This window comes from Podarcis vaucheri (assembly GCF_965113315.1).
Source record: "Podarcis vaucheri genome assembly, chromosome: 3".
In the NCBI taxonomy this organism is placed as follows: Eukaryota; Metazoa; Chordata; class Lepidosauria; order Squamata; family Lacertidae; genus Podarcis; species Podarcis vaucheri.
This window is the reverse complement of record NC_138761.1, coordinates 32,944,644-32,963,467: the sequence shown is the minus strand read 5'-3', so window position 1 is coordinate 32,963,467 and position 18,824 is coordinate 32,944,644. Positions and strand designations below refer to the sequence as shown.

Below are 18,824 nucleotides of genomic sequence, written 5' to 3'. Positions count from 1 at the left end.
ATTCTATGCTACTTCATTGTTTTATTTATACTTTTTATTTTTGTAGCTGCCCTAGGAATGCTGATTGGGCATTGAAGGGCAGGGTATACATTTCAGGAATGAATAAAATAAATAAATCATATTTTCATTGTCAGACTGGGGACATACTGAGGACAACTTCCATTTTATGTGGCATATGAATTTGTTGTTTGTTCATTAATAACCTAATCAATACCATTAATGTATGAAGGAGCAACTGTCAGGGACTATTTACCAATCACAGCTTATTTACCAATCTCCTGCCTATATCATACCATGTGATCATAACCCAACCCAGTTAACCCTTCCTTAACCCACAGAAATTGTGTGTGTACTTATGCATTTTTCAATATAAGATTAAACAGGCCAAATAACATGGGAAAGGAAGGCGGGGTTGTGGAGGCAGGGATAAACAGCAAAACAATATACGTATATACAGTACATGGCCCCCCGATCCCACCAGACCTACTTACTGGTTGAGTTACAATAAAATGTATCACACTTTTTCTACATTTCCCGTCCTGTTGTCACATTCTGACTAATTCTAACCAATATTGCATACCTCTTTTTGTTACAACTTTGCCTCACACATCCCTGGATGTGTAGGATACTTTACAGACAATGCCTGAGCTACATTTGCAAAAGTCCAGGCCAACAAATTGTAAAGCATGTTTATGATAAGTCTGAACAACCTGTCATCTTAACAGACCTTAAAAAGATCCCGTAGATTAAATGTGTAATGGCATTTAACTGGAGTTGGACGCACTTTATGAAGCATTCTATAGTACACAGCAAGAGAGGCACATGTTAAATTATCCTTGCAATTCTGAACTTCAGCCATGAATCTCTTGATATGTAAGTATGCTCCTAGTCTCACCTACAAGAAACAAAATATGTAACTTTTAAACATTTTCCACAAAATGCTCACTTGAAATAAATAATAAATATGTTAAATTATGAAGTACATATTTGTTTATGACTGAGATACAGTATGTGTGACTATTGTGTGCTATGATATTGAGGGGAAATATGTATATTTCTGCATCATGGAATCACAGAATTGTAGAGTTGGAAGGGACCCCAAGGGTCTTCTAGTCCAACCCCCTGCAATGCACAAATATCAACTAGGTCATACATGATAGATGGCCATCCAACCTCTGCTTAAACACCTCCAAGGAAGGAGAATCCATAACCTCCCGAAGGAGACTGTTCCACTGTTGAACAGCTCTTACTGTCAGAAAGTTTTGTCATCGGCAGATGACAAAATGGAGGACTGCTGCAAAATAAGCTGTAGTGGAACAGAAAATACCAGATGAAAGGATGAATATTTGAATGGATTACGGCACTTTCCAACATCCCTATTTATGAGGTAGATTGTAGAGGAAAACATTTATATTTCATATATATTTTTGACAGTTTTGGTTGATTTTTTTAAGAGTCGTTAAATGATTCCTGCATTACCATATTACCTGGAAAATACGTTGTAAGGATTGCAAAGAAGTTACAGGCAAAACTAATGTGCAGAAACATGACAGAAGACGAGCACTAATCTCATTGCTTCCTTCACTCGGCGGTGTACAAGTGGCAACCATAGCAACATCCTGGACATTCTGTGAGGGGAAGGCAAGAAAGTAAAAGCCTGAATCAAAATATTTTAAACAAGGCCAACACAATCTCTTGTGGCTTGCCGGCATCTCACTCCTCATTCCCCCTGCAATTACTCCTTTCTGCGGAACAGTCTTCAATAAGTCAAGTTGCATTTTATTTTAGTTTCCAAATACTACTCCTTTTCTGGAAAAAATCCCAGCTCTTATTTGTTGCTCCCTCCTGAGTACCTTATGGGGGTACTCTACCACCTAGCTAACATTTAAGCTACTCTCACTGTGCCCATGTCTATTCTGGTTTTTTTAAAAAAAAAATTTAGGCAAGCTGTACCAGATCAACAACATCCTGTTTCCTGTGGAAAAAGGTTTTCCTACCACAAGAGCAAAATCTCCTTTTGCTGCTCTGGAAGGGCATATTCCCTGAACGTGTTAAGGTGTATTTCAGATGATACTTCTTCACAGAATACATAAACTGTGAAATTCTCTACTACAACAAAATGTAGTGAGGTCAGCAACATGCATGACTTTAAAAGGGGGTTAAACATTATTATGGAGGATAAAGCTATTGATGACACCTAGTCAGTATTTCAGTCACTATGCCTTTGCAAATCTGTTTCTGGGGAACAGGAGTATGAAGAATGCAGTGATACTCAAGTTTGCTTGTAGGCTTCCCATAGGTATCTGGTTAGCCACTGTGAGAACAGGATAATATACTAGATGAGCTTTTGGCCTGATCCATTAGTGTTCTTTTGTTCTTAATTTATTCCAAAAACATAGAATTGGAATTAACTGTATGCACTGTTTGAGGAGTAAAAATCATCATCCCTTTTTACAACATTTATGAAACAAAGGTTTAAAAATTGAAGTATCTGATGCTTTCTTACTGCTGAAATGATGTTACATTATTTGAAATGGTTGTAATATTTAATTATAAGTTAACTATAATTAAATTACACAGATAAAATTATTATGGGATACTATAGGATATTAGATTATTTTTACTGTGTATTATATAAATTATTCTGTACATTTAATAAATTTAATAACTTTTAACAAGAAATAGAAATAATGAAAATTCCATAAAGAATTTCATATTTACACAGTACCTTCCATGTAAGCTGCTCCGTGTCATAAAAACCTCCTAGGTCAAGAAACTGTCTAATTAGCTCAAGTGGTGGCTGGGACCCATACTCCTCTGCTATAGGTGCATTCAGATCATCAATAAACAGTAAAACCTTAGAATAAAATTATTATTATAGATGAGACACATTATCACAAGAGATTAACAAAAGTTATTGAATGTGCACTCCACAGCTTGCCAAATAAGTGATTGACAAAGCCTTGCCTGCTTAATATGTTGCCTGGAGTGTGTGCTTGCTCCTTTGCTACTTCCAATAGTATTTGTAACCTTTACCCATGAGACAGAGTGGATTGCATGTTTATGTAATCTTACTAGTGGCACATCCATAATGGGGTGAGCACTGTTAGCGTGGTATTTTAACTGTGCAGTTCACCTAATAGATGTCAATATAAGTTGCGGATGTTACTGTGAGTAAATGGAGAGAGTCATCCTTGGGAATTGCGTATATGGACATTTTTACACACAGAATTCTCATCCAGCCTATGGGTACAGAAGCATATTGCTGTATCAGAGTGATAAACAGAAGTAAAGCTTTCTTTCTTTTTGTTATGTGCATCAGAAGAGAAGTTGAGGTGTGACTACAAAGAAATTTATTTCAAAAGAATTTCACCCTCAGAATCAAGTTTACTGAATTCGATTCAACATAAATTACAGATGGAACCGAAGTCTTCTGGGAATTAGCTTATCCTTTTGACAATATCCAACTCTCCAGTGAAACAAGCAGTAGTGTGGGAGGAGATTTGGCATTTACTACAGATAGCAGCAATTGAGCCAATTTCTCCAGAGCACTCCTTCTCCAGTATGCCATATTCTTTGTGATATCAAAAAAGGATGGCTCTTAGAAGGCGGCATTAGACACAAGGTAGTTGTTCATCGATCGGCAGAGCCTTGTTGACTCCATCCTGAATTTGCAGGAAACCAGTGGTTCCCAATTAGGGCCCCTTCCCTTGCCTCCCCACCAACGTTTTTTGTTTTTTGGTCATTTTTGATGGTAATATCACATATTTTATGGTCTGTTTTTTTTAGTATACCTGAAATTATCTGTTTATTTGGGGCTACCCCCCATTTTGTTAAAAAAAATTGCTTTGCAGAAGTAACTACCATAGTTATCTCCCCCCCAAAAAAGTAGGGGGTCTGTGGTTTAGCTTTTGAAAAATACCGAGGGTCCTCAGTAATTAGCTAATTGGGAACCACTGCAGTAAACCATAAACCGATTCAAAGTCAAGAAAGAGGGAGGGCAAAGAACCTCTTTCTCCTTTACTGTGCCAGTTCTCTGTCCTTGTGCAAGGCAAGTACTCAGCTTTGGTGCTGGGAGCTAGCCTGAAAACCAAGTCTTTAGCATTATATAGTAAGAGGATGGTTTGGGGAATTTGAGAAATTAAACAACCACCCAGACAATCCCAAATATGTACATGCTAGAACAAGAAGAGGAGGAAACAACGTGAGAAAGAAAAACAGAGGAAAATACACGTAACCTCAAAATAAAGGCTCTCACACTTCAAAGAGTGGTACAATATGCCTGTTCTATGCCTGTTAGGGAGAGCGGATGTACAGATTTTTTTGTTGTCAATTTCTACTTGTCATTAGGCCCGAGTGATACTTGGTCTTTAACGTCACGATATATCACCAGCTAAACATTGTGATATACGTAGAGGCACTGGCTTGGCTGTATGGTTTTTCTCGCAACATTATTTTTGCATAGCATACACCCCCCCCCCCCATGATTCACAATATATTGCCAGGTTAAAAATTATGAAACCGATATCACAATACGGACTTCAAACTGGTTTTGGACAATATATCAATATATCATCCAGACCTAGTTGTCATATAACTTATAATATAATGAATTATTCATAGTATATTTTTAATAAACTTCCCCAAAAGATCTTCACCTACTTCTTACCTGTTTAGATTGTGGAGCACCCAGGATATCTTTACTTTTTAGTATTAATTTCTGAAGAATCAAAGCCTTTGTTTGGGCAGTACTGGTATGAGCACTCAACTGCAGCGTAGAAATAATAGTACCACTTGTACATGTTTCTTCCAGATCAGGCTCTTCTCTTGGCGAGCTCAGGGTTGACACTAATACAAAATTAACAGTTAGAACCCTACAGGATTAATAAACAGCACCTTTCTAACCTATCACAGTATGCTATTTTTATTCTATTTGCCAATGAAAAGCATTAACAGGTCAAATACATTACTTGTTAATTTTCTGACTATAAGGATATTTTCAACTTAATTCTTAATTGAGGGTTTTACCATTTTAATCTATAAAGCAACAAGATTGGATGACTTCAACAATAAAATAATTTTCCTACTACTAAACATCAATTCATCTGACTGAAGAGGTACTAGCAATCATTAATCCGAATGTTTTACATTGGAGCTGAAAGTGAGCACAATATATAAAGAATGTTTTAATACATATTTCTGCACAATATCTTAGCTTTATTTTAAGAATAAGATAAAATCTCAAACTACCTTGTTGAATGGTAAGTCCTCCTACCATAATATCTGCCCCTGCAAACCTTCCTCCAATTAATTTTTAGTCAAAATATAAATGCAACTTTTGCTCTTTAAAGACCTTTACAGCTAGGGATGTGGGAAGGATTTGTTCAGCTCATATTTTAATTTGAACCTGCCGAACCTGCACTTTCCAAATCAATATGTAAACTGAAACAGTTATCATCTGAAAGTTTTACTTCTCTGGACTTCTGATGGAGGAAAATGGTGGACTGATCATCTTCCGTCAGCAGCTTGCCAACACAGATGATTATGTGGTGATTGATGATAGCCAGGCCATAAATCTTGGCTATTGAATTGAGTGAACTTGGATATGATAAGAGTGAACAGGATATTTAACCTCTGATGCTCTGCAAAAGCTGTTGCCTACGTTGGGAGACTAAGAAGCTATCAGCACCTCAGAACACTGGCAAAGGTGAGTGACTAAGAGCAGAGAAACCAATATTGTGTCCAAAAGCCACGTAAGAGTTCTAATGGACAAAACCTCCCTTTCTCTAACTATCTTCAACTATACCTGAGACAGATATACAGTGGTACCTTGGGTTAAAAACTTAATTCGTTCTGGAGGTCCGTTCTTAACCTGAAACTGTTCTTAACCTAGACACCACTTTAGCTAATGGGGCCTCCTGCTGCCACCGCGTGATTTCTGTTCTTATCCTGAAGCAAAGTTATTAACCCGAGGTACTATTTCTGGGTTAGCAGAGTCTGTAACCTGAAGTGTCTGTAACCCGAGGTACCACTGTAATTCACAAATTTGAAGGTTTCTCTGTCTGCCTGTGAAAATTGACTTCTGGTGAGTGAGCTACTTTCTGACTCCTGGAGAGCCGATCATAAAAGGCTGAACTAAAAATACACTCTAATTCTTTGAACCAAGAAAGTTTAAAATGGTCAAGGGCCATTCTCTGAATGCTTTATTTTTAATTCTCTGTTTTCCTAATGGAAATGTTGCACTGGAACTGAAAGTAATTTTACTACTTCATACTGACTTCGTGGGAAAGGAATGTGCTTTGATAAGAGATTATGCTGTGAAGATCTTAAAGTGGAGATGGGGAATTGAATATTTTAAGGTACAGATTGAATTGCTAATAAGACTAAGAACATTCAATATGGCAAAAAACATTCCATTGACTGTTGGCATCTTACAGCAATTATTGGATGAGAAATTAAAAGAAATTAGAGCTAAGATTATTCTTAGGGCTCTGACCCAAATAATGCTGGGCTCTCAATAGGATGGGAGTGTCAGTTTTGCATTTTTTGGTACAGAAAGTATTGGTTTAAAGTGTAGAAATATTTTCTATGCTAATTGATTCAAGAAGGTTCTGGAAGCTTCTCTGTGTGATACAAGCTGGTGCAAATGATTCGTCTTGAACAGAACCATCACTCCAATTATCATTAACTTCTGCTTCTAGCAAAGAGGATGGAGAGGAAGGACAAGGAAACCTTAGCCTCTTCTCCTATAGAGTTAAAGGGGCTAGAGGAAGAGTCCCTAAGATCCAACTGCCTCCCCTGGGTGGCAGAATGAGTTGCTTCCTTTGACCTAGGCTGCTTCTTTGGAGGTAAGTTTAAATGCAGTTCAGAGGACAATGAAACAATAAGGGCTTACTTCAACTGCTCAATCAATGAGGCTGGAAAGGTTTGAGAAATGGCGGGTAGAGCACCTTGAGTGGCTGGAGAAGGATCATGATGGTCTTGTCCCTGTTCCTCAGTAAAACCTATAAATTCTGGCTCAGATTCTGATAAAGTGTCAACCTGGGCCTCACCAGCAGGTAATGGTATAATCTTACCATTCGACTGATTGAAAGGAAGCACTTTTAGGAGCTGAGGCCTGCTCTGTATTGTGAGTCTGGGACTGAGGTAAAATTATGGAAGTAAGATGCTTTTTTGGAAGGGCCGGGGGAGCAAATAAGTGGAAGGACAAAACAAAGAGCAACAGAAAGGGTTTTTTTGTGAAAAAACCACAATGCACAGACAAACAAACAACTGTAAAACTAAAATGACAATAAGGGAAATCGGAGGTTCAGAAACTAGTAAAAAACCTAGTTGAGTCAGGAGAGTTGGGAGGAACGTACTGTCTGTGTCTAGACAGGAGGAAAAACTGAGGGAATCCAGCCTACCATAGGCGCCGACTCCATGGGGCTTGAGGGGGCCCGAGCCCCCTCAAAAATTCGTTTGGGGGGGCTCAGCCCCCCCCAATAATCTCGGGCGGCGGTGGGCGCGTCCGCGGCTTTTATAGGGCGCCCGGCGCGCACCAGCTCGATAACGGGCACCGGCGCGGCGGGGGGCGCCGGGCCGGGGGAGGGGGGCGGCCGGCCTGTCTCCTTGGCAACCCCATTGAGCAGCGCCGGCTCCCCCGGGAGGGCCATCCCCCCGCGCCGCCGATCGCCAACACCGCCGACGCTGTGGCTGCCCGAGCCCGAGCCTGAGCCTGAGCCCGACCCGGAGCCCGAGCCTGAGCCTGAGCCCGAGCCCGTCAGTCAGTCAGGAAGGAAGGAAGGAGAAATGGGGAGGGAGACGAGGGAGGAAAATTGCGCGCAGGGTGAAGAAAGGAGAAGGGCGAACGAGACGAGCTTCCAACCCAAAAAAGGGCTGGAAGACTGGGAGGATGAAGGATCGGGAAAGAAAGCGACGCCTTCCCCGCCCGCGACGTCGCCCGCTTGTCATTGGCAGCGCAGCGGGCGCCCAGAGGGGCTGGGCACCGGCGCAGGGCCGCTCCGCAGCCGCGGAGGACAGCTGCGCGGCTAGCAAGGTGCGCCGCGTAGAGCGCGGCCCTTGTGTGGCCCGGTGGCCAGGCAAGCTCGGGCGGGGACCCCCATGCGAATGTAAGACGGGAGAAGAGGGCAGAGCAAAGGGGGTCCCTTCCCCAACCTCCGGCTCTGAGACTTCCCTGCGCCCCAGAAAAGCGAAAGGATTTTCTCTTCTTCTTTTTTTATAAATATTTTATTAAGTTTTCAAATACAAAGTTAGAAACATACACTGAAGAAAAAAGTAAAAGAACAAGAAAAAGAAAAGAAGAAAAAGAAGAAAAGAAAACCAACCATGCAACACATTTTTTGAATAACTAACTGGACTTCCTCGCATCTCCCTTACCCTGCATTCTTTATAATAAAGATATCAGCAAATTATTACCTTGTTTCGTACCTTATTTTGTACTTTTCAAATACTATACCTCTAAATTTAACATACTTTTCATCAGTTACTTATATCTTAAATTAAACATAGTATTACCTTAGATTTTGACCTTTTCTTACTTAAAATATAATTTCCTGTTTCCCAAATCTAATTGCTGAAGCTATAGTTTCCGAATCGTGTAAATTTTTAACATTCATACAACTTATATTGTTTTTGTAAATAGTCCTTAAATTTTTTCCAGTCCTCTTCCGTTGTTTCTTCTCCCAAATCTCGGATTCTGCCAGTCATTTCAGCCAGTTCCATGTAGTCCATCAATTGCGTCTGCCACTCTTCCAGTGTGGGCAAATCTTGTGTCTTCCAATATTTTGCGATAAGTATTCTTGCTGCTGTAGTTGCATACATAAAGAAAGTTCTATCCTTCTTTAACACTTTCTGGCCAACAATGCCCAAGAGGAAGGCCTCTGGTTTCTTGGGAAAGGTATACTTAAATACCTTTTTTAACTCATTATAGATCATTTCCCAGAAGGCCTTCACTTTTGGAAAAGTCCACCAGAGGTGAAAGAATGTCCCTTCAGCCTCCTTACATTTCCAACATTTATTATCAGACAGGTGATATATTTTTGCAAGCTTGACTGGGGTCATGTACCACCTATAAATCATTTTCATAATATTTTCCTTCAAGGCATTGTTGTTGTTGTTGTTTAGTCGTTTAGTCGTGTCCGACTCTTCGTGACCCCATGGACCAGAGCACGCCAGGCACTTCTGTCCTCCACTGCCTCCCGCAGTTTGATCAAACTCATGCTAGTAGCTTCAAGAACACCATCCAACCATCTCATTCTCTGTCGTCCCCTTCTCCTTGTGCCCTCCATCTTTCCCAACATCAGGGTCTTTTCCAGGGAGTCCTCTCTTCTCATGAGGTGGCCAAAGTATTGGAGCCTCAGCTTCACGATCTGTCCTTCCAGTGAGCACTCAGGGCTGATTTCCTTCAGAATGGAGAGGTTTGATCTTCTTGCAGTCCATGGGACTCTCAAGAGTCTCCTCCAGCACCATAATTCAAAAGCATCAATTCTTCGGCGATCAGCCTTCTTTATGGTCCAGCTCTCACTTCCATACATCACTACTGGGAAAACCATGGCTTTTACTATACGGACCTTTGTTGGCAAGGTGATGTCTCTGCTTTTTAAGATGTTGTCTAGGTTTGCCATCGCCTTTCTCCCAAGGAGCAGGCGTCTTTTAATTTCGTGACTGCTGTCACCATCTGCACTGATCATGGAGCCCAAGAAAGTAAAATCTCTCACTGCCTCCATTTCTTCCCCATCTATTTGCCAGGAGGTGATGGGCCCAGTGGCCATGATCTTCGTTTTTTTGATGTTGAGCTTCAGACCATATTTTGCGCTCTCCTCTTTCACCCTCATTAAAAGGTTCTTTAATTCCTCTTCACTTTCTGCCATCAAGGTTGTGTCATCTGCATATCTGAGGTTGTTGATATTTCTTCCGGCAATCTTAATTCCGGCTTGGGATTCATCCAGCCCAGCCTTTCGCATGATGAATTCTGCATATAAGTTAAATAAGCAGGGAGACAATATACAGCCTTGCCGTACTCCTTTCCCAATTTGGAACCAATCAGTTGTTCCATATCCAGTTCTAACTGGAGCTTCTTGTCCCACATAGAGATTTCGCAGGAGACAGATGAGGTGATCAAGCACTCCCATTTCTTTAAGAACTTGCCATAGTTTGCTGTGGTCAACACAGTCAAAGGCTTTTGCATAGTCAATGAAGCAGAAGTAGATGTCTTTCTGGAACTCTCTAGCTTTCTCCATAATCCAGCGCATGTTTGCAATTTGGTCTCTGGTTCCTCTGCCTCTTCTAAATCCAGCTTGCACTTCTGGGAGTTCTCGGTCCACATACTGCTTGAGCCTTCCTTGTAGAATTTTAAGCATAACCTTGCTTAAACATGCCGTGAATTTCATTCCGGTGGTCCATAACCTTTCCCAGTCCTCAAACATGATGTTATACCCAATATCCTGAGCCCATTTTATCATGGCTGATTTGACTGTCTCATCCTGAGTGATTTTCTCTTCAACCTGCCCTCCATCCTCTTGCAGAAAACTCTTTGCCTGCCCTGCCCGTATCTCGTTTTTGCTTTTTAATTCCACACACGCACCCTTCGGACTTCGTGGCAATCGGGCGCGCGGGTGCGTTTCCTAAGAGAGTGAGGACCCCCGCCTCCTCCCCACCTGCTCCCTCGCCAGCCAGCCAGCCACGCGCCCTAGCCGGAGAGCCCCGGCCGTCCCCGTCGCGCAATCGGCTGGATCTCCCTTCAGCAGGCCATGCTCACAACTCGGCCCAGGGACCCCCAGCAGCGGATCTCCGGCTCAGCTGAAGAATCCGGCAACAAGCCCCCTCCTCCCCAATCGCTCCGCCGAAATACGCTCCAAAACCCCCCAGATAGGCCGCCGGCCGCCAAGTCTAGTGGCGCCCTGAGCGAGGGTCTCTCCCCAACACCGCCACCTCGAACTGCGTTCTCCCGGCTACCCGAGCGAACCAGCGGCAGGACCCCGGTATGGGCCCCCCCAATATTTTTTATAAGTCGGCGCCCCTGCAGCCTACTTCCCACAAGTCTTTGCTGCTGTCTAGTGTCTCACGACAAGGTGAACACTCATTCCATTGGATACGATGCCCCAGGACCTAAAATGTACTCAATAAAAGTATCTTGCAGATAAACAACAAATGCCTTCAGTTCTCCCCAACTCTCCATCAATTCCATTACCTGGTCTGAGCAGAAACCAAGCAGCTTTCCTTGCTGTATTACATAAACTAAACTAGCAGGGGATTGAAACACTCTTGCAAGCATTATCTGCTTGGAGGTCCCTTGGTCTTTCTAGAGCTTATCCAGATCTCTGTTTGCTCCACCACTTTCCCCTGGGAGCCTAGTCTTTAAGGCTGAATCGAAAAAAATGGCAATTGGGGTTTCAGCATTGTCATTTGTTCCAATTATTGCTAAAGTGTGATTTTTCTGGGGGAAAGTGGCAGGGAAAAGGCAAAACTGCTCAGACCCGTGCCTAGAAAGGATAGAACAGGTAGAAGTGTGAACGAGCCTTAAATCTGTCCCTATTTTAGGAGCAGTATGGCAACCAATCACTAAGGGAATGTCATCAATACAACCTATTTTACTTCTGCACCACAAGCAATTTCATTGCCTTATTAAATTGTGCCATTTGCTCCAAACATTATTGAAGGTGCAGCATGATATCTTTAAAACCAACAAAAAATCTGAACCTGAATATTTTTCTTAATTTATATAACAATCAATGTCATCATACATATCTCTCTAGCTGAAGCGTGTGGTGTTCTCCCAGAAGAACGAAGTCCAGATCTCATCAAGCTAGGTAAAAGAACACACACCCACACAAATGAAAAAATGCAAGGTGTAAATTCTAATCAGTACTGGCACAGTACTACAAAACAAAACTTAACCGGTTATTTCTAATGGGAAAGATATGCCACACAAATTGAGAAGATGGAACTTTGCCTTCCTCTTTTCCTCCTTATAGCTCCTTTGCCCTCAAATCTGCTCCAGAGCAGACTTCTATGGTGGTGGGGAGAGGCACAGGAGCTGCAGAGTGAAGAAAAGGTAAGTGAAGTCCTAAAGTAAGGTGCTTATACAGTGGTACCTCGGGTTAAGTACTTAATTCATTCTGGAGGTCCGTTCTTAACCTGAAACTGTTCTTAACATGAAGCACCACTTTAGCTAATGGGGTCTCCTGCTGCCGCCGTACCACCGGAGCACAGTTTCTGTTCTCATCCTGAAGCACAGTTCTTAACCCGAGGTATTATTTCTAGGTTAGAGGAGTCTGTAACCTGAAGCGTATGTAACCTGAAGCGTATGTAACCCGAGGTACCACTGTAAAAGAAAGTGTCTTCATGTTGTGGGGAATATAATTCTCTCACCACAGATGGCACAACTGTATCAGTCTGGCTGGCCCCAAAACCTTACAATTAGAAAGGGAGGGGCATAACCAGAACACAGCTCATTCCCCTACTACACAAAAAATCCCACCCCACTTTTTTCATCTTGCGCTATCCAATCTGATCCTAAAGGTATTACCAAGTTAGCATGACTGAACAAACATTTTCTCTTGTTTGCGCCCTTTCCTTCTTGCCAGATTAAAAATGTATGCTATCAGAGTGCAGGAGAGAGACAACCCCAGCATTAAACTCCCTCCCTCCTTTACTGAGGTTCTCTGTGGCACCTTTAAAATCCTGATTTCTTGCCCAGTGTATTTGAGAAATAAGTGGTTATGGGAAAAATAAAAGTTTTAGCAAGTTTCTCACATGAAAGGTCATGTGTAGAGCAGGTGTTTATGTGCCTACCACCTATCTATCCCTCCAGAATACAATCTAAAGAAAAAGAAAATAGCTGTGCCCACATGTGCTGAAAGCTGGTGGCCCACTCCACCTCTTGTATTCTTCCTCCTCCCCCGGCCCTGACAAAATGCTGAGTTGCTGCTACCACTACCAGTAACAAAGCCAGCCAGCCTGCTCTTGGGGCTCCAGCAGCTTAATAGAACTTTAAAATATACATAAAATGTATGCAGCACATTGAGTTCAGAATATCAGTATTTTAGAGGGTAAGTAAGGATATTGACAGTTCAAAAGAGGCTTGTCCTGTCCGAACGAGGACACCTGATAGCCATTTTAAACTTCAGATGTTACCTGGTTCTTGTTGTTTCTCTGTAATAAAAGACATCTCCTAAAAGAGTTCCCATTCTTATACTTAATCCACCTTGTCTCTGAAGTTTTTGAAGCATGCTCTCAATCATGGTAGTCTTTCCACTACCAGGGTCTCCTAAATATAACAAATAGGTTATTTTATTTATTTGTCCATAGCTTTTTCCATGGACGTGCTCAAGGCAACAAAAAGATAAAAATCACTATTAAACATCTACATATTCAGCAACAAAATCACGGAAACAGCAGAGGATACCGATCACTCACAATAAACAGCATTCAGGAACTGCCTGCAAAAACAAAAAGGTGATCCTATTGCCACCTGAGGAATGACTACAAGCAAGGAGACCTAGGTTGAAAACTCTACTCAGCCATAAAATTCATTTCAAATTGACTGTTGGGAGAGAGAACCCTACACTGCCCTGACCTTTTGGAGGAAGGCAGGGTGGAATACACCAAGGGCCTCAGTAAGTGAAGGGTATGGAGAAGCAGATTCACTCCAAGAGATATGGAAATCCATGCCAGTTTAAGGTTTAAAATTAAAAGACTTGATTAGCCCAGAAATTAACTGCAGAGGAGGTTTTGGAGTAGCACAACTGGTTCAGCAGCACTGGGTGCTGCGCCACAGGGGGCGCCACAACAATGCTGGAGAACAAAGTGTGAGAGGAGGGACACACACAGAATTTTAGTGTTGCACAAGACGCCGTTGAAATTTGAGAGCCCCAAATCTGCCACCGGTAATTGGTAATTGGTCTACTGCAGACAGGCTGAAACAACAGTAATCTAACACCCTTTATGAACATGTGAGGACCTGTGAATTAATAAAAAAATGTTTTAGAAAGTATGTTAAATATGAATATTCTATAAGAATCTTAGCATTTCATGATTATCTGAAAATACATAACAATTCAAATCAGGTCAGGACTTCATGGCCTCCATGACAAGCGTGGAGCTATATCAAATTGTCATTGGGCTAACACATCAGGCTATGCCTCATTTCCAAGAGCAAACAAGAACCCTGGGACCAATGGAATCTTGCACTGCTTAGAGATTGGGGTGGCATTCAACAATACCTATTCTGTTTTACAGTACTTGAGAATCTTACCTATTATTAATACTGGCTGTTTATTCAGTAAAAGAAGGCTCATTAGGAAATGGTGCCGAACTGTATCAATGTTGGGAATAAATGTAGAAAGCTCACATTTCTTTTCTTCGTCTTTTTCTGCTTTATCAGGATTTGACCTACTTGCAGTTTCTGATTTTAAAATAAAACAAAAACATTTCTTTCAATTATCTGAAATATTGTTTTGTTATCTTAAATTTAAGAAATATGAATATGATTGTCTAAATCAGCAGTGATCGAAAGGTAAATTGGGATCCAGGCTGCAGAGCACACAGCACAATCCACTTGGAGCCCTCTGTTCATATATGTAGTGTTACGTATGAATTGGGCAAAAGTATATGGAACATTTTGTAACAGGACCATAGGTGCCCTGGTCCCTTCCACCCCCCAAAATATTTAGGCCCCCTCCGCAATATTTTCTGCAAGTTGGCATCTCCCTCCCTCGGGCAACTACCTCCCTCCCTAGCAGGCATTGCATGCAGGTGGAGGGTGGCGAGAGGAGAGAAGGAAGGCCTGCACCCAGTTGTGCATGTCAGAAGAAGGTGTGCTTTACAGACGTTTGGGGAGAGAGAGGAGTAAGGGGGGCAGGCGGGTCCCCCCAATATTTTGTTCAAGTTGGCACCTATGAATAGGACCATTAAGAAATTTATAGCAAGAGTTTATAGTAAACTCTTGATTCATGGAGATAATTTTACCATTAGAAAAATGTATTGAGGTAACCAATTTTTCAATAAATATTCTATGGGTAATATACTCAGGTGTTTATTTGATTTAAACGTATATATACTGCTTCCCTGTATGTACAATGTGTCTTACAATGAAAAAATACTTCACAATTTTAGTGTATTTCTGAGCCTTAAATTTTAAGAAACAAAATTATTCTTTCAGGAACATTATGCCAAAATACAACAACAACAACATTCTTACCCTTCTGAATAAGAAACTGTGTGCTAGGAACTAAATTTGCCCATGGTTCAAATTCTCCCGTTCGTAAATCCACAAAATAATCAAAAACAGTTTTGTTGTCAGATGGAAACTGAATATCTGAAAGTCAGGGAGGAGAGCAGTATGTTACAAACAAATTTAAGTGTTGTATCTGCTATGAAACGTATAGCTGATATGGTTGTGTCATAGAATTGCCACAAAATGAAATGTTAGTTGGATAAACAGTTCTATGAGCATTAACAGGTAAGATGCATTTAGGTTTCAAACACAGTTATTCAGTCATGTTTAAACTAGTTAATCTGCAGAGTTTTGCATGTAGATGTTCCCAGGAGCAGTTCCCAACATCTCCAGCTAATTTAGTTCTTTAATAAATTTATTGATTATTGTTCATTTTTTTACTAAAAAAATTAAATTTCTACCTCACCCTTCCTCCCAGAGAAGCCCTGGGTGCCTGCCAAAGGTTCTCCTGCAGAAGGGCAAGGAAAAAGCTGCTGCCACTCAGTGTTGACAACATTGGGCTAAATGGAACAATAGGCTGACTTGGGATACAGCTGTTTCTTGTGTTCAACCACATGGCATTAATGCTAGAAGTATTCCAGCATTGTCCAGGTAGTCTAGATGTTAACTGCATTACTAATAGTCCACCTCCACATGTCAGACAGTGTCCTCTGCTATGGTGGCAAAGACACCTTTAGCACAGTGTATAAAAAGGTATATTAAGGATTTAGATTTAGAAAGGTATATTATTAGATTTAGAAAGGTATATTAAGGATTTAGATTTGCTGGACAGAGTGCCTGAAGAACTATGGATGGAGGCTCGCAACATTATACAGGAGGCAGCAGCGAAAACCATCCCAATGAAAAGGAAATGCAAGAAAGCAAAGTGGCTGTCCAACGAGGCCTTACAAATAGCAGGGGAGAGAAGGCAAGCAAAATGAGAGGGAGATAGTGAAAGATACAGAAATTGAATGCAGATTTCCAAAAAATAGCAAGGAGAGACAAGAAGGCTTTCTTAAACGAGCAATGCAAAGAAATAGAGGAAAACAACAGAATGGGAAGAACCAGAGATCTGTTCAAGAAAATTGGAGATATGAAAGGAACATTTCGTACAAAGATTACCATAATAAAGGACAAAAGTGGTAAGGACCTAACAGAAGCAGAAGACATCAAGAAGAGGTGGCAAGAATACACAGAGGAATTATACCAGAAAGATATGGATGGCTCGTACACCCCCGGTAGTGTGGTTACTGACCTTGAGCCAGACATCCTGGAGAGTGAAGTCAAATGGGCCTTAGAAAGCACTGCAAATAACAAGGCCAGTGGAAGTGATGGTATTCCAGCTGAACTATTTAACATTTTAAAAGATGATGCTGTTAAGGTGCTACACTCAATATGCCAGCAAGTTTGGAAAACTCAGCAGTGGCCAGAGGATTGGAGAAGATCAGTCTACATCCCAATTCCAAAGAAGGGCAGTGGCAAAGAATGCTCTAACTACCGCACAATTGCACTCATTTCACACGCTAGCAAGGTTATGCTTAAAATTCTACAAGGAAGGCTCAAGCAGTATGTGGACCGAGAACTCCCAGAAGTGCAAGCTGGATTTAGAAGAGGCAGAGGAACCAGAGACCAAACTGCAAACATGCGCTGGATTATGGAGAAAGCTAGAGAGTTCCAGAAAGACATCTACTTCTGCTTCATTGACTATGCAAAAGCCTTTGACTGTGTCGACCACAGCAAACTATGGCAAGTTCTTAAAGAAATGGGAGTGCCTGATCACCTCATCTGTCTCCTGAGAAATCTCTATGTGGGACAAGAAGCTACAGTTAGAACTGGATATGGAATAACTGATTGGTTCAAAATTGGGAAAGGAGTATGGCAAGGCTGTATATTGTCTCCCTGCTTATTTAACTTATATGCAGAATTCATCATGCAAAAGGCTGGGCTGGATGAATCCCTAGCCGGAATTAAGATTGCCGGAAGAAATATCAACAACCTCAGATATGCAGATGACACAACCTTGATGGCAGGAAGTGAGGAGGAATTAAAGAACCTTTTATTGAGGGTGAAGGAGGAGAGTGCAAAATATGGTCTGAAGCTCAACATCAAAAAAACGAAGATCATGACCACTGGGCCCATCACCTCCTGGCAAATAGAAGGGGGAGAAATGGAGGCAGTGAGAGATTTTACTTTCTCAGGCTCCATGATCACTGCAGATGGTGACAGCAGCCTCGAAATTAAAAGACACCTGCTTCTTGGGAGAAAAGCAATGACAAACCTAGACAGCATCTTAAAAAGTAGAGACATCACCTTGCCAACAAAGGTCCGTATAGTAAAAGCTATGGTTTTCTCGGTAGTGATGTATGGAAGTGAGAGCTGGACCATAAAGAAGGCTGAGCGCCAAAGAATTGATGCTTTTCAATTATGGTGCTGGAGGAGAGAGCCAGTGTGGTGTAGTGGTTAAGAGCGGTAGTCACGTAGTCTGGGTAACCGGGTTTGTGTCCCCGCTCCTCCACATGCAGCTGCTGGGTGACCTTGGGCCAGTCACACTTCTTTGAAGTCTCTCAGCCCCACTCACTTCACAGAGTGTTTGTTGTGGGGGAGGAAGGGAAAGGAGATTGTTAGCCACTTTGAGACTCCTTAAAGGGAGTGAAAGGCGGGATATCAAATCCAAACTCTTCTTCTTCTTCTTCTTGAGAGTCCCATGGACTGCAAGAAGATCAAACCTATCCATTCTTAAGGAAATCAGCCCTGAGTGCTCCCTGGAAGGACAGATTGTGAAGCTAAGGCTCCAGTACTTTGGCCACCTCATGAGAAGAGAAGACTCCCTGGAAAAGACTCTGATGTTGGGAAAGATGGAGGGCACAAGGAGAAGGGGACGACCGAGGACGAGATGGTTGGATAGCGTTCTTGAAACTACCAACATGAGTTTGACCAAACTGCGGGAGGCAGTGGAAGAAAGAAGTGCCTGGCGTGCTCCGGTCCATGGGGTCACGAAGAGTCGGACATGACTAAATGACTAAACAACAACAACAAAAAGGTAATGGGACCCCTGACCATTAGATCCAGTCGTGACCTGACTCTGCAAGTAAATTTTTATTCAGAATTTGTGAAAGAAAAAAAAAAGGACAAACAGATACAAAAATAGACATTTTAACATAAATTATTCATCCTATTTTCATGCTATACAAAAAGTAAGCGTACAATCATACAAAAAAATAATATAAACATTAGGCTCTACTTAGCCTTTGACTTCCCTTCACCCTTTTGGTAAGTATCAAATAAATCCCGGATTGCGTAATTAGTTTATTAAAGTTTATACTTATTAGCTGATAAAGTTTTTCTAATACCGCCAGTTCCTCCTATATATCCGTTCCAATATATTTCCAAAATTTACTCCAATTTTTTTGAAATTTCTGGTCGTCTTGGTCTCGTATTCTGCCTGTTAGTCTATCTAGCTCGGCATAGTTAATCATTTTGACCTGCCAGTCACTTACGTTAGGTATATTTTCTGTTTTCCAGTTTTGTGCCAGCATAATTCTTGCGGCTGTGGTGGCATAGAGAAATATTTTTTTATCTTCATTTTTTATTTCCTTACCCATAATTC

The 18,824-nt window shown here is 41.5% G+C and overlaps 1 protein-coding gene across 9 annotated transcripts in view; it reads right to left on the bottom strand.

Moving 5' to 3' along the window:
• Window positions 1-18,824, bottom strand: part of DNAH14 (dynein axonemal heavy chain 14) — a 149,195-nt gene that overhangs the window by 60,803 nt on the left and 69,568 nt on the right. For all 9 annotated transcript variants that reach the window (XR_014218161.1, XR_014218162.1, XM_082217167.1 and 6 more), the window contains 8 exons: window positions 15,203-15,319; window positions 14,258-14,407; window positions 13,138-13,270; window positions 11,745-11,806; window positions 4,670-4,848; window positions 2,729-2,857; window positions 1,488-1,628; window positions 728-895 (listed from right to left, as the gene is read on the bottom strand). Coding sequence is in view for 7 of the 9 variants with exons in the window: in XM_082217167.1 (XP_082073293.1) it covers window positions 728-895; window positions 1,488-1,628; window positions 2,729-2,857; window positions 4,670-4,848; window positions 11,745-11,806; window positions 13,138-13,270; window positions 14,258-14,407; window positions 15,203-15,319 (1,079 nt within the window). In the remaining 2 variants the exon portion in view is untranslated. The remainder of the gene's footprint in view (window positions 1-727; window positions 896-1,487; window positions 1,629-2,728; window positions 2,858-4,669; window positions 4,849-11,744; window positions 11,807-13,137; window positions 13,271-14,257; window positions 14,408-15,202; window positions 15,320-18,824) is intronic.